Source organism: Azolla caroliniana, unplaced genomic scaffold (genome assembly GCF_043228905.1).
Source record: "Azolla caroliniana isolate FFs.n. ecotype wild unplaced genomic scaffold, voAzoCaro1.0.p SCAF_20, whole genome shotgun sequence".
NCBI lineage: Eukaryota > Viridiplantae > Streptophyta > Polypodiopsida > Salviniales > Salviniaceae > Azolla > Azolla caroliniana.
Window position 1 is genome coordinate 1,814,999 of NW_028230455.1, and position 13,859 is coordinate 1,828,857.

The 13,859-nt window shown below is 39.4% G+C and overlaps 3 protein-coding genes across 3 annotated transcripts; 1 reads left to right on the plus strand and 2 right to left on the minus strand.

The window, feature by feature from the left end:
* Positions 1-933: 933 nt before the first annotated feature.
* Positions 934-1,868, minus strand: LOC147850768 (uncharacterized). Its single transcript, XM_087335766.1, has one exon. The coding sequence runs from the start codon at positions 1,797-1,799 to the stop codon at positions 1,227-1,229; it is 573 nt and encodes a 190-aa protein (XP_087191892.1). The 5' UTR covers positions 1,800-1,868; the 3' UTR covers positions 934-1,226.
* Positions 1,869-8,691: 6,823 nt separating this feature from the next.
* LOC147850769 (uncharacterized) lies at positions 8,692-9,876 on the minus strand. The gene has a single exon (XM_087335994.1). The coding sequence runs from the start codon at positions 9,874-9,876 to the stop codon at positions 8,692-8,694; it is 1,185 nt and encodes a 394-aa protein (XP_087192120.1).
* A 768-nt stretch (positions 9,877-10,644) lies between these two features.
* Positions 10,645-11,269, plus strand: LOC147850770 (ubiquitin-ribosomal protein eS31 fusion protein-like). The gene has a single exon (XM_087336079.1). The coding sequence runs from the start codon at positions 10,663-10,665 to the stop codon at positions 11,125-11,127; it is 465 nt and encodes a 154-aa protein (XP_087192205.1). The 5' UTR covers positions 10,645-10,662; the 3' UTR covers positions 11,128-11,269.
* Positions 11,270-13,859: the final 2,590 nt, after the last annotated feature.

Here is a 13,859-nt window from a genome sequence, read left to right on the forward strand (position 1 = left end):
ATCATTTCTTCAAGAATGTTATGGACCATGGTGGTATTCACCTGACGAAGGTTCCCCAGGCCACCAAGGAATATGGCCACACTACGGCAATGGTGTCAGATGGACGGACAGATGGACAGCCCACAATGAAGCATATGAGCTACCCCATCCTTCATCTACATGCTAGACTGACTGTATGTATGTATGTATGTATGCATGCTAGAGTGTGCATGTGTATGTGTATGTATGAATGTATGCATGCTAGAGTGTGCATGTGTATGCGTATGTATGTATGTATGTATGTATGTATGTATGCATGATATGTCAAACTGCTATATTTGGTGTGGCCATGGCTGCTGATTTGATTACAGTTATCCACGAAGCAGATGACCTCTGAGATGATGATGGCCCTGCCCATTTATGTCCATCATAGCATGCGCGCAAAAGGGAGATGGAGGAATGGCTGAGCAGATTCTAAAGTAAATTGCTAGACACAACACTACTCAGAGAATCAATCGATTGGACAGAACGCGTTTCGTCAATTAGACAGACGTTTTCGGGTTTAGGGTTTAGGGTTTATGATGAAAAGGAAGCTAAAGCTCCATCGTTAAGGTAGTAGTAAATCGTTCGTTCATCAAGAGATCAGATCCATCTCATTCATTGCCAGTATGCATGAAGCACCGTTCAATCCATCTTCACCATCACATATCCTTTCCTTCATCGAAGCTAGCAGAAACCCTAACCAGAATCTGCGTCAAAATGGTGTGTGCTGCGCTTCCATCATTTGATCCTTGGACATGTTCAGAGCACAGTGTGGAGGTTAATGCGTTTTCTCAAAAAACAGACAGATAACAAGGCAATAACAGGCAACGGTATCAGATATTTTTACAAGCTACACAACATTTCGCAGAGGAAAAGACAGAGACGGAGAGAGACAGACCGACCAGACAGACAGACACAGAATGGATGGATAGATACAAAAAAAAAATCAAAAGGGAGGCATTGGCCAGGGGATATATTATATTTACAGAGAAAAAAAAGAGGTTTTCTACTAGGAAGGACACAGAGATCGACGATGGCGATGGAGACTCGGGGGAAGAACGCCATCATCAAAAGGAGAGAAAGCTTATGATACGAAAAACAGTTTAAACGGGAGCAACGCAACGCACAGGAAACGTGAAAGAAGACATAGCGGCGATTTGAGAGGGGAGGGGAGGGCCATGGCAGCGCGATCCGTTTGGCATGGATCAGGAGGAAGAAGCAGCAGCAGAATCATCAGAATCATGAGCGCTGGAAGGAGGAGGAAGCGGCGGAGGCTCATCGGAGGCTCCCCGGCGCCGATTGCCGGCGCGGCGGAGCCTGGAGGCGGAATGGCGGCCTGCAGAGCCGAGGACGTGCGCGCCGCCGGGGCCGGTGACAGAGACGGCGCGGGAGCGGCCGTCGTCGCCGACCTCCACCACGTACTCCACGCTCTCGCCTTCCTGCAGGGAGCGGAAGCCATGGGCGTGCACCGCCGCCTGGTGGACGAACAGGTCCTCCTCGCCATCGCCATGGCCATGGCCATCGCCGCCGCCTCCGTCTGGCGTTATGAAGCCGAAGCCTCGGGCGTTGCTGAACCACTTCACCTTCCCGCGCTCCTTCCTTGGGGCAGCAGAAGCGCCGCCGACACCACTATGGCCATGGCCATGTCCATCATCGCCTTCACAGGAACAAGCTGCTGCAGACGCAGAGGAAGAGGAGGAACCGCCGCCGCCATCGCCATCGCCATCGCCTGCAGCAAGATCAACAACGTCTTCTGCCTCACTCTCAGCCGCCGCCATCTCTACTGTCTCTCTCTCTCTCTCTCTACTCTACTCTCTATCTTCAGGCTCTCTCTCTCTCTCTCCTCTCCGGCCATCGCTGTCTGCCTCCTTTTGTGCTGATCCGCAGCCAGTGGCCGCGAGCCACGTGTCGCGCCCTCAGTGGCTCCCATTCTCCCTGACCATCCCATCCCCCTATTTCCTTCTTCATTTAGTTTTATCTATTTTATTTATTTATTTGCTTATAATTTACATTATCTTATTTCTGTTGGGTGGCACAGCCCATTTAATGCTAGTTAGAGAGAGAGAGAGAGCGTCCCATCTCTCTCTCTCTCTCTCTCTCTCTCTCTCTCTCTCTCCTCTCAGCTCGTGTAATAATGTATGTATGTATGTATGTCAAGTATGTACATAATGTATGTATGTATATAATATATATTAATATATATATCATGTATGTAATGTAATGTAATGTGTGTATGTCATGTATGTATGTAGTAGTAGTAATGGTTAATTTTGGGTGGGAGTGGGGGGGGGGGGGGGTCGGCGCCTATTCATTCAAAAACCCAAAAAATGAGAGGAAACCAAGGCAGCCTCAAAAGCCTAACACTACACACACTATATGTATGTATGTATGTATGTATGTATGTATGTATGTATGTATGTAGTCGTGGTGTTAGTAGTCATACATACATATACATATACATATACATACATACTCCCAATCCTTAATTAACCTCTCCATCTGACATCCACGTCAAAACCTTATCTCTTTGTGCCTCCACCCCCCCCCAACCCTTCTTTCACATGCCCATTTGCAACCCGTCTCGAAAATGTACACATCGTCGCAACCCCTTATTCGGATAGATCACTCGTGATTCCTTGGGATCCCATGGTGTTGTTTTAGGGCAAGCACACTTATCCCTTCCCGACTTTCGGTGAGTTTGGATTGTCAACCCCTTATCCGGAAAGATCTGTTGTGAACCCCTTGGTGTTGTTTTAGGGCACGCACACTTATCCCATCCCGACTTTCCGGGGAGTTTGGATTGTCCCATTGTCCTCTCCCCAAGAGTTTTAGTTCTTGAATGATTGTGTTGTCTTTTATCCTAGTCCATTTGCGACAAACGTTAGGCAATGCAGCCCTTTTATTGATTGCTCCAAGTTTTGAGGAGATATTTTTTCAATTATCAATTATTAATATGACATCCATGCACTACACCATGGCTCTGCTCTGATCATAAACTTTCATTCGAATGTGTTATATATTCTTAATATCCGTGAATAGTGTACAATTTAGAATGTTTTGTATTACGTGAATGTTTGGATCTTATGTTCATGTTAAGCTAGTAAGATGGTAGTGCGAATCCAAAGAATTCAACAAAATTATGTTCCCGTTCGGATTGCAAGAGCTTCAAAAGGTATACCATTTTGTTATCCCAAATTCGTGTCTACCTCGGTTAGTATGATAGAAGGAACTGCTACAAACTCCAATAAATATCCTCACATTATTTCGTGTAGATTTTTTGCCACCCCAAGCAACTACATCTTCTTCAACTTACTTGTTCGTCAATTTCATCTCAAAACAAATCTTGGTGTATTCATTTCTCTAGGTGTGTTGTTATAATGTCTCGTCGACATAAATTGACAATAATGCACTTCAAGTCATGTTTTTTATTTTGCATGGGGTCTTGCTATTATCTAGACATACATGATTCAGGGAATCGATATCAATTCAACTTGCTATATCTCATATCACCAAAAACGGACAACAAATAATGTTGATAGTTTTCAAAAACACCATCGAAAGCATGAAAAAGGTGTGAGCACAAAGTACGTCATCCATGTACGGGTAAACGACACTATGCCATGAAGTCATAATATCTGTACTGACTTCCATTCCTAATGGACCTTTTTATTCTTGTTTGAATTGAATGGAGTAAATGTGAACCCAAGTACGACGTTGGCACATGTGTCAATCTCGTGCGTCATTGTATTCTTATTGTTAGTGAGTATGCACACACATAGTGGTAAATACACCACTAGATTTGTATGCATACATTGTCCTTAACTTTGCGAGCAAGGTGAGATTGGTTCAAGAGGCACGCTTAGGAACCAACTACTTTTACATGGAGTCTTTTGATGTAAAGAAAGGAAAAGGGAATATCCCTAAGTGGATCCTCCAATTCCCTTAGAAATTAATAAAAACTATCATCTTTTTAATCTTACCCTAAACTAGAAAAAATACATGGACAGAAAAGTGATATGCCATGCAAGTTTGACACATGCTTTAAGAAAAAAGTTGTACTATCATACCTTTAATCCTATAACAACTTGTCACCTATTAACCTACAATTTGCTCTTAGATCTTAGGCATGGAAAATGTTATCACCACTCAAGCAACACGAGATCAAGATCCTCACAAGTATTCAATAATGAAAGAGTAAAGCAGTTTGGCTATGGACAATGTCTTGAAGTGCTGATGTTTGGAAGAAGCTAAGTTTAATTAATGTCCAAGGAACGAAATAATAGGTTTGATGATACAATGCCAAAAAAGTATGGCAGATTTAATATTTTTAACATGCCATTTCCAAATTTTCGCTCATGTTTTAGCAAAGGAAAAAACAAAAAGTTTTAATATTATTCTATTGTTTTGTTATTTACCTTAATTCTCCATGGTCAACTTTGATCTAGGGCAATGAAATGTGTCACTTGAGCCCATATACGGATGAGCTAGTTATTGGTTTCCCTACAGTGTGTGCTATTTGATCAATTATAATGTCAGTTGATCCCTAGAACTCATCAACATAATATTTCGTATTTGACAAGAGATGGTTCGTGAAAACTATGCCAAGGAAGGAAGTTCATTCCCATGGGTGCATAGAAGGAAATTCTTCGGCTCTTCATTCCAAGGCTCGCAATCACAAAACATGATCCTATGCATTGGAAGACATCAATGAGCACGAGGATATTTTTACACCCTCTCTATATCCCTTCTGTTCCCACCAAATCTCTATTTCAAAATAATGTAGTCCGGAGACTCGAGAGATATGAAAAGGAATTAATTAATGTGAAACTCCTTTACACATCTTTGAAAATTGTGTGAATGTGTGCACGACACATGTGTGTCTTGTACACAATTTTCAAATGGGCAAAAACTCTTCTTCCTTTTGATTCAATGGCTTGTCACATGTCACATCTGAACTTAGACCTCATTGTATTGGAACCATCAAGATCAACCAAATGGCGATCCTTGGTTGCACGGACAACCCAAATGAGGTTTGAACTTTGAATGGCCAAGCATATCCCTCACCATTTATTATATTTGGGAAGGATGGATTTGGTTGACTACATAGTAGGCAAATTTTATCTCCAATTTATCCATCCTAACTGTTTATCAAACCCTCTCTTCTCATTGCCCATGTCGTGAGAGCCTATACCCATATTGCATGACAATATGTTCTTCCTAACAACAACACAAGTATGTGGTTATGATACACCTTGGCATAGTAATACCCCACAACGCAATAGCTTTGTTGTATTTAAACCATGAGTATGAGTCTTGTCACTCTCAATCAAGCTTCTTCAATCAAGCTTCTTTTCGTGTAGAGTAGTTAATCAGTTCCTTATCTTGGTGAAGTATAATCTCCATAAAGTTTACCCAAAGAACATGGTTGTTGACATTTTCTAGGTTGTTTGGGATTTGTATAGAAATTCTCGAGTCCATATACATGTTGAGCATGATTTTACCTTGGCATAAAGATTAGGAAAACAAGGAGGATTACAATACACCTTGGCATAAGGATTATGATGTCGTTATTAATATATTGTCTAGGGTTAGGAAAACAAGGAGGATTACAATACACCTTGCAATAAAGATTATGTGCCACAATGTTCTGATTTTAGTTTTTGACTACTAAATGACTATTGCCACATGATTATAGCCAATTGGTCTTCGACCTTCCGTCTTGAGACATTGAACTTTGTATTCTTAGATCACAGTACACATTGAGTTTTTGTGAACCTAGTTTTTTTTTGCTTAGCATGCCATGAAATATTGAATCTTCATGATACTTGTGAATGAATGGACCCCTATGAGCCTCCAAAATATTGTTCATGTTATGCTCTCTATCCAACTGAAGGCGAACATTCGTGACCATATGTTAAAATTGCAAAACATAGTAAAATAATGTAGTATGTGAATTTGAAAGTTGTCATACAATTCATTTTCTATTAAAAGCAACGTTCTATGATTCTATCAAGAGACCGGTATTATGTACATGCATAGGCGAACATTCGTGACCATATGTTAAAATTGCAAAACATAGTAAAATAATGTAGTATGTGAATTTGAAAGTTGTCATACAATTCATTTTCTATTAAAAGTAACGTTCTATGATTCTATCAAGAGACCGGTATTATGTACATGCATAAACATTTCTATGAATGAAATACTATTTTCTCTTAATCTTATCATAGATTAAATTAAGAAAGATTTTTCTATTTATATCTTTTATAGTTAAAAAAAAGGTAAATTTACTTTAATCCAAATGTCCTTAAAAATAGTGAACAATATTTATTTTAACATTGTGATTGCTACACATATTGAGGATGAAAATCAAATTATATTGAATCAGAATGATTAGGTATTATTGTTTCATGAAGAGTTATCATGCACGAAATTCAAGTGTGCTTTAACATAGAGTAGCACACTACGTTTTCAATATGTTTTTTCATCTTAAGTGAACATTCATTATGATAATGCTAATATATGGAAAGGTAACATTGTGAATGGATCATTGTTGAGTCTTGACCATAAATATAACATTAGCTCATCAAAAGCTCAACTTTTATTACTTATGATACACTTTGTCTAGTCATAAAATGTCATACGTAGTAAATTTTCAAGTATAACCAAAAGATTGTGTTTGTGTGTAATAATTGGATTGCAACATGTATTAGATTTTTTTTTTGGAAAAAGAAACATGTATTAGAATGTAGAATTTACATTTCCAATTTTAGATAGATATATCAAGTTCATTTTTCTCAAGGTCACAAGAGATGCTCTCTAAGTATGAGCTCCTTTATAAATTAGTTGGAGCTTCATTTGGGGGATGAGGCCTATGACCAACAAAGTTAGTGGCTTTTAAAGCCCCTCCAATTCAATTTATTTATGACATGTGCAATACCAGTAAATGAATCAATAATGAGAGATATAATCACGGGAATGAACTTCAATCGGTTGGCCCAGGATATTAAAGAGAGGTTTGCATATGTCACAAAAAAACAAAAGCGTGTGATGATTTGGGCTAGTTTACATTTGAAGATGGGCTCCTCGTTTGGAGCAATCACAACTACATTCCAAATGATCTGGATGCCAAATTCAGATCTTGTCAAATTACCATGAAAACGGAATGGCTGCACACTTTGGGGTCACAAAAACTCTCGAGCTGGCACCATGAACTATTGGTTGTCAAAACTTGTAATACTTGTGTTGGCTCCAAATCACTTGTGATGTCGTGGATGTACACCAACTTTTTTGCCTCACTTATGAGCTTTGATGCCATCATTATTTAGTGTATAGGGTTGCTTGGGTGTACAGTGACCATTCACATTTGTAAGACTCATGTGGAAGGTCAAATAATGTTTGTGGGACCTCTATTAGAATCATTTATCCTCAAACAAGATTGATGTGACTCCAACAAGTGTGTAACATTCTAAGCAGTGTTGCCTTTTGACGGCCAACATTGCCTGTCATGAGAACGGTATTCCAAAAATTTTGCCCGTCAAATTGACGGTTTACCAAAAAAAATGCCCTTCAAAAAGTAAATACATCGAATATTTGTACGAAACAATATATTATACCCTTCTATCCTTTGCATCTTTCCAAATTTCATATACACGATCCCATTGTATCTCTTCAATGTGTGGCCCATTCAATGAGACTCGCATTAAATCATCTAAATGCTCTATATTCAATCGATTTCTTTTCATCTCTTTGATGAGATTTTGCTTAGAAAACCCTCTCTCACACGAAACTGTGCTAGACAGAATAACCAAAGTAGCTTGCCATAATTTCATCAAATGAGGGAAACTATCTTGCCAATCCTTCATTTTGCAAAACATACGCCAAGCTTCATGCATAGTATAGCCTTCACAATTTAAACGTAAAGTGTCAACAAACCTATAGAGTTCCATTTCACAAGCCTTTGCATCATGTAAAATTTGAGGACATGCATTGACATCAACATTTGGCTGTAAGTGAGAAATCAAAATTCCCAACCATGTCTTTGCTTTACTATCCCTAATCACATCATCATCTGCATAATGGCCTGGGCTGAATAATTTTGCTGCATTGAAGAGGCTTAAGTCAGGGAATCTTGCATTTAGTCCATCAATAACATTTTGCACATAATTTTGAGATAGTTTAATACAACTTTCAAGTGATCCATCTATAAATGGCCTCATTCCCTTAGATTTTGCAATATTGGGATTTGTATCATTTTGACTTGCTTTATCCATAGGAATTTGTTTGAAGTATAGTTCATGTCTATATGTAACGCCATCTTTATCCTCTATTTCCAAAAACCCAACTTTAGAGAATCTTAAGAACTTGGATAAATACATTGTTCCATCCGCAAATGTGTCATTTCTCAAGAAAGACCTTCGCAAATTAGAAATTGTAATATCAATTTCTGCACCAATTGAAGTTACATCCAAATTCTCTTTTTGAAGTTTCAAGCTCAAGATATTCATCAAATGCAACACATCAGCCATCATACAAAAGCAAAATTGCACACTATAGATACAAGCTTTATTATACCACTCGTTTAAGCTCTCTTTCTTCCAAATAGTAAGTATTGCAGGCATTATACTCACTAGTCTTTCCATGACTTGACCACGTGACAACCAACGAATATTATGAAATTATTTGTAATGGTCTATGAGCATCCAATTGCATTTGTTCCAAGAGCTCTAAAATTTCATGTGTCCTTTTGGTACTATTGTTAGCCCATGCATATACCTTATTTGCAATTTTTTCTACAAGAATGAGCTCAGGGATATCTTTAGATACATCTGAAATAACCAATGCTTCTCTATGAGCAATACAATGTACACCAACCAAATTTGGGATATCATTTTTCATTAATGTTACTATTCCAATTTCACTACCAATCATTGATGACGCACCATCAGTTGCCAATTCAATCAACTTGTTCATGTTGAGGCATCGATCGCCTAATAGATGCTTAACATGTTCATATATAGTTCTACCTTTACCATTGGGAATTTTCAGCAAACCCATATATTCAGTTTGCTTAGGCCCACAACCACCACATTGCAAGTATGTAACATACATAATGAGATGCAACTCTAATCCATTGTCAGTACTTTCATCTAGCATCAAAGAGTAGTATGGGGAATTTATTAGGTTTGAGCTTTGAACTTCTAGAAGATATTTCCCGAAGGCAACCAAAAATTCATATCCCCCATATCTACTAGTATAAGATATATAATCATGTTGCTTAGGCATATTAGGCACCTCTAGTAGCACAGCCAAATCACATAATTCTTGGTATGTAGCAATAGACAAATCTTTTTTTGCAATAAAGTACATGAGTTTCATTGTTGTTATGACCTTATTTTTGTTAATATCATCCAATTGTGATACATGCTTTGGGATGGACATTGCTTTCCCTTCAACATCACATATCCACTTTGATGCACATAATTTATGACCACTTGAGTTAACATGGGTCAAAATTGCATCAAGTTGCAAAGTAATGCATCCAAAACCAAGACCCCAAGGCCCAGGACTAGCGTATTTCTCACACCATGCACATTTCATTAATGTTTTGTCTCCTTGCATAATGCATCTTATCCATGGGAATTTATCCCTCCATGCTTCACGGAATTTTCTCTTAGGCTTTTCTTTAGTTATATTAGAGGAACAACTCTCTCGAGTTAAACTCTCTAAATCAGTCCCAAACATATCCATATCCTCATTTAAATCATTGTTTATATTTATGTCATTGGTATCGTTGGGTGGTTTCCATGCAAACATCGCACTAATGGTTCGTTGATTTTTTCTATTGGGAGCCATAATTATTCTGAACAAGAAGAAATGGGTCATGTAAGAAAAGATCATGCCATCAGTTCAAAACAATCACTAGCATCATTAAACCCAAGCATATTAGTTCTGACCTATTGAGCAATGAGATTTTACATGAATATAATTCCCAAACTTTTGCCCTTAAAGAGGAGAGCAATACTAGTTTTGATGGACTAGTAAAAGAATTTGGTGGTATATCTAGTAAAAGCCATTGTAAATTTTCGTAGAGGGAAATATATAGGGTAAGTTGGACTTCGTCTAGATGCAGAATGCCAACCTAGACACACCACAACATAATGTTACTACGTAGCATGTTTTTCCAGTAAAACATGTACGAGACAATGATGCCATAAATGTAAGGATAAGTCCAAAGATTAATTGGTTTGGTATTTAACACTATACAATAAAGTTAGATATGCAAGCCATATCCTATAGAGTTTTTGCTTTGGTCCTAGAGGAGTTCGCGACATGTTAACATGTTAACATCAACTGGCAACATGAACTAACATGATGAAACATGATTTTATTATTATTAACTAGCCTCGCCGATGCATCCGCCACTCCATACACGATTCTATGTGCACATACGTCTATGTGACACCTCGAAATATATGCATAGATATCTATCTATCAACCTAACCTACACTTAGATGATGATGTATGGACATACACATATACATATATTATACAAGATGCATGTTGATGTATGTCTCGATGCATCAATGGGTGAGGACCTTGGCAATTTACTACTCCTCTGAGCTTCGATTGTAGGACAAGATGCAGATCTTCGTGAAAACCTTAACTGGTAAGACCATCACTTTAGAGGTAGAATCCTCTGATACCATCGACAATGTCAAGGCCAAGATCCAAGATAAGGAAGGGATAGCCCCGGATCAACAGAGATTGATCTTCGCCGGGAAGCAGCTCGAGGATGGGCGAACCCTAGCAGATTACAACATCCAGAAGGAATCCACTCTCCATCTCGTGTTGCGTCTGCGCGGTGGGGCTAAGAAAAGGAAGAAGAAGACATACACAAAGCCCAAGAAGATCAAGCACAAGAAGAAGAAAGTAAAGCTCTCTGTCTTGCAGTACTACAAGGTGGACGACTCAAGGAAGGTTCAGAGACTCCGTAAGGAATGCCCTAATGCTGATTGTGGTGCTGGTACCTTCATGGCCAGCCATTTTGATCGCCATTATTGTGGCAAGTGTGGGCTTACTTATGTCTATCAACAGAAGGCATAAGCTTCATATTTAGGGTTTGGACTTTCTATGATGGTGTAGGTTGCATGCATGAAATTAGAGTTTTTTGTGTCTGGTTTTTCTTGCGGACTAAATGTATCCTGTTAGTTTTTCTAAATATTCAATTACTAGTGTTCTTTGCATTCCAGAGAGAGAGAGAGAGAGAGAGAGCTACCTTAGATGGGTGAGTAGGACTGCTGCAGGTGTTGCTGAAAGCCTGAATCTATGAGTAGACTGTAGCAGGAAATGAGCAACAAGCTTCGAGTAGGGATAGTTATTAGTGAGCACTGAGTTGCGAGCTTCCAGCAAGGTGCAGGGCTGAGGGAGCAACGAAGAAACAGGGGAAAAGGGGAGAAATGGGGGGAGATGGGGGAAAATGGGGGAAAGGGGGGGAAAGGGAAAGGAAGGTTTTAGATGGGGAAACGGGGCGGGGGAATTGGGAAGAAAAGATTCATAATTTAGAGTCTAGACTCTATTAGTTTTTTTACCTTTTCGTTACACACATATGTGAGTCTTTCAAATTCATACACTCCCAATGCAACTTGAACAATTTGTTCCTACTACCTAGGACTATAATACTATTGTATTGGTCTTAGTAAAATTTGACGGTATTAGGAAATTTTAAGCCTTCATTTTTACGTTTTCATAAAACATATGCCTGTCAAGATTGACGGTTTCATTTTTAAATTAACCTTCATATACGGTTAAATTTGCCAAAAACGTTCAAAACGGCCGTCAAAAGGCAACACTGATTCTAAGTGCTTGTTGTACATAGCATAACACATGACTCACAAAATCATTGACATTGGCGAAGACAATAAAGAATAAACATAAGACTAGGAGAAAGGGGGCATAGAATAAACCTTATTCTAGAGCTTTAGGCCAAATGGCCACCCTAATGTGCTAGGGGACAAACCTTTTGTAAAAGAGGTGTAAATGTCATTTTTGGTGACTTTTTAGCTGCTTCTTGATCCTTGAGATTTTCTCTCCCCTCATAACCTAAGTGAGAGTTCTCTTTCATGTTTTTGATAATTTACTATAGTGAATTGAGTGATTAAGGTTATGTGCTTCTTAGCCAAACCTGAATAACTCCTCTTTTTATATGTGTTGTGTGAATTCTTATATTACAATGTATAACATTTAACTTTTATATCTGTGCATGCTTGAAATTTAGAACATTATAGGGTATTAAATAGCTTCTAGATTAGAGTTTTGACAAGGAATTGTGAGTGAGAGAGATCATGAGGTTAGAGTTTGCAAAGCCAATGGCCCAACAGTGACTGACAATCACCCTCACTAGGTTCACCACCAAATTGGTCTATAGTGTCATGTGTATCATGTTGCTTGTGCTACTTGATCGCGACCAACAAAGGAAGATGCGATATTGATACAAAAAGATTTCACATGTTCACTCTTAAGGTGCTCATGGAGTGGGTAAGTGCACGTGATTCAATCACCTACTTGTCCAAGTATCGTGACCCCTTTTAGTGTTAGGAAACAGGTCCCTCCGGATGGGAAGTGAGAAGAACAATGTTCATGAGCAAACTCGGCCGAGGCCGAAACCGGATGTGGAGGACCCAGCAACGGAAGACCCGGTGAGAACCGGATGTGGAGGACCCGACAACGGAAGATCCGGTGAGAACCGGATGTGGAGGACCCGGCAATGGAAAACCCGGTGAGAACCGGATGTGGTGTACCCGGCAACGGAAGGCCCTGTGAGAACCGGATGACGAGTACCCGGCAAGAGCCGGATGGTGAAGGCCCGGTGAGAAGTGCTCACCGGATGAAGAGACATATTCGTAAATATGTTTCCTGAGAGTCCATCGAGGCTATACTTTAAATAGACGAAAAGTCATATTAGTATAAATATGACTTAGGGCAAACTTTTGTTGTGGTTGTCATTCTTGTTGGCGAAAGATTAGTGTGCATAACTGTGTACAGAGTGAGAGAGAAAGAGGAAGAGGTCGTTGCCTCTATTGTAACCGCCGCCTGTGGCGAAGATAGCAAGCTCGAGGTCGTTGCCTCGGTGCTTTACTATTGTACATTGTGATATAGCGATAGTTTGCAGTCTGTGGGCTGCCGTGGTTTTTCCCTAGTTTGGGCTTTCCACGTTAACATCCCGTGTACTCTTCTCTTCATTGTGTCGTGCGTACCTTACCTGTTTTCTGTGTTTGATCCTAGACTCGGTTGTGGCCGAGCATTATGCTTAGGGAGCGTGTATTCCTGTCATTTAGTGCATTTCATTTCTCGCGTTAGGATCTCTTGTTGTGGGGTCTCTCGGGCTCCTTTCATGCACTGCCTTGATTTGATGGCTCTAGTAGAAAACTCGGTTCGTGATTTTGAGACAAAAGGTTGAGACAAATGCTCGAGTTGAGCACTCCATTCCAAAGGTGTTGCTAGGGCAAATCGACTATAATATAGAACTTAAAGTAATAGTCGTAAAATAATAGTAAGTTATGGGTCGGAAATGGGGCAAGTGTGAATAGGTAAGTCGGAAATAGAATAGTCGAAAGACCGAGTAGGAAGTTAGAACTGTTTTATGTTTCTTGCCGAATGGCAGTTTTGTAGTTCTTGACAAGTTGCCTGTGTCACCTATATAAAGGAATGCAGAGCATTGTAAAAAGTATCGATCTATAAGCATAAATATAAGTTTTAGTTTAGACTACTCTGAGTTTCTATTATTCAGTTGTTCTGTGGGTCGTATGACCAGAGAGAGAGAGAGAGTACTTCTATAT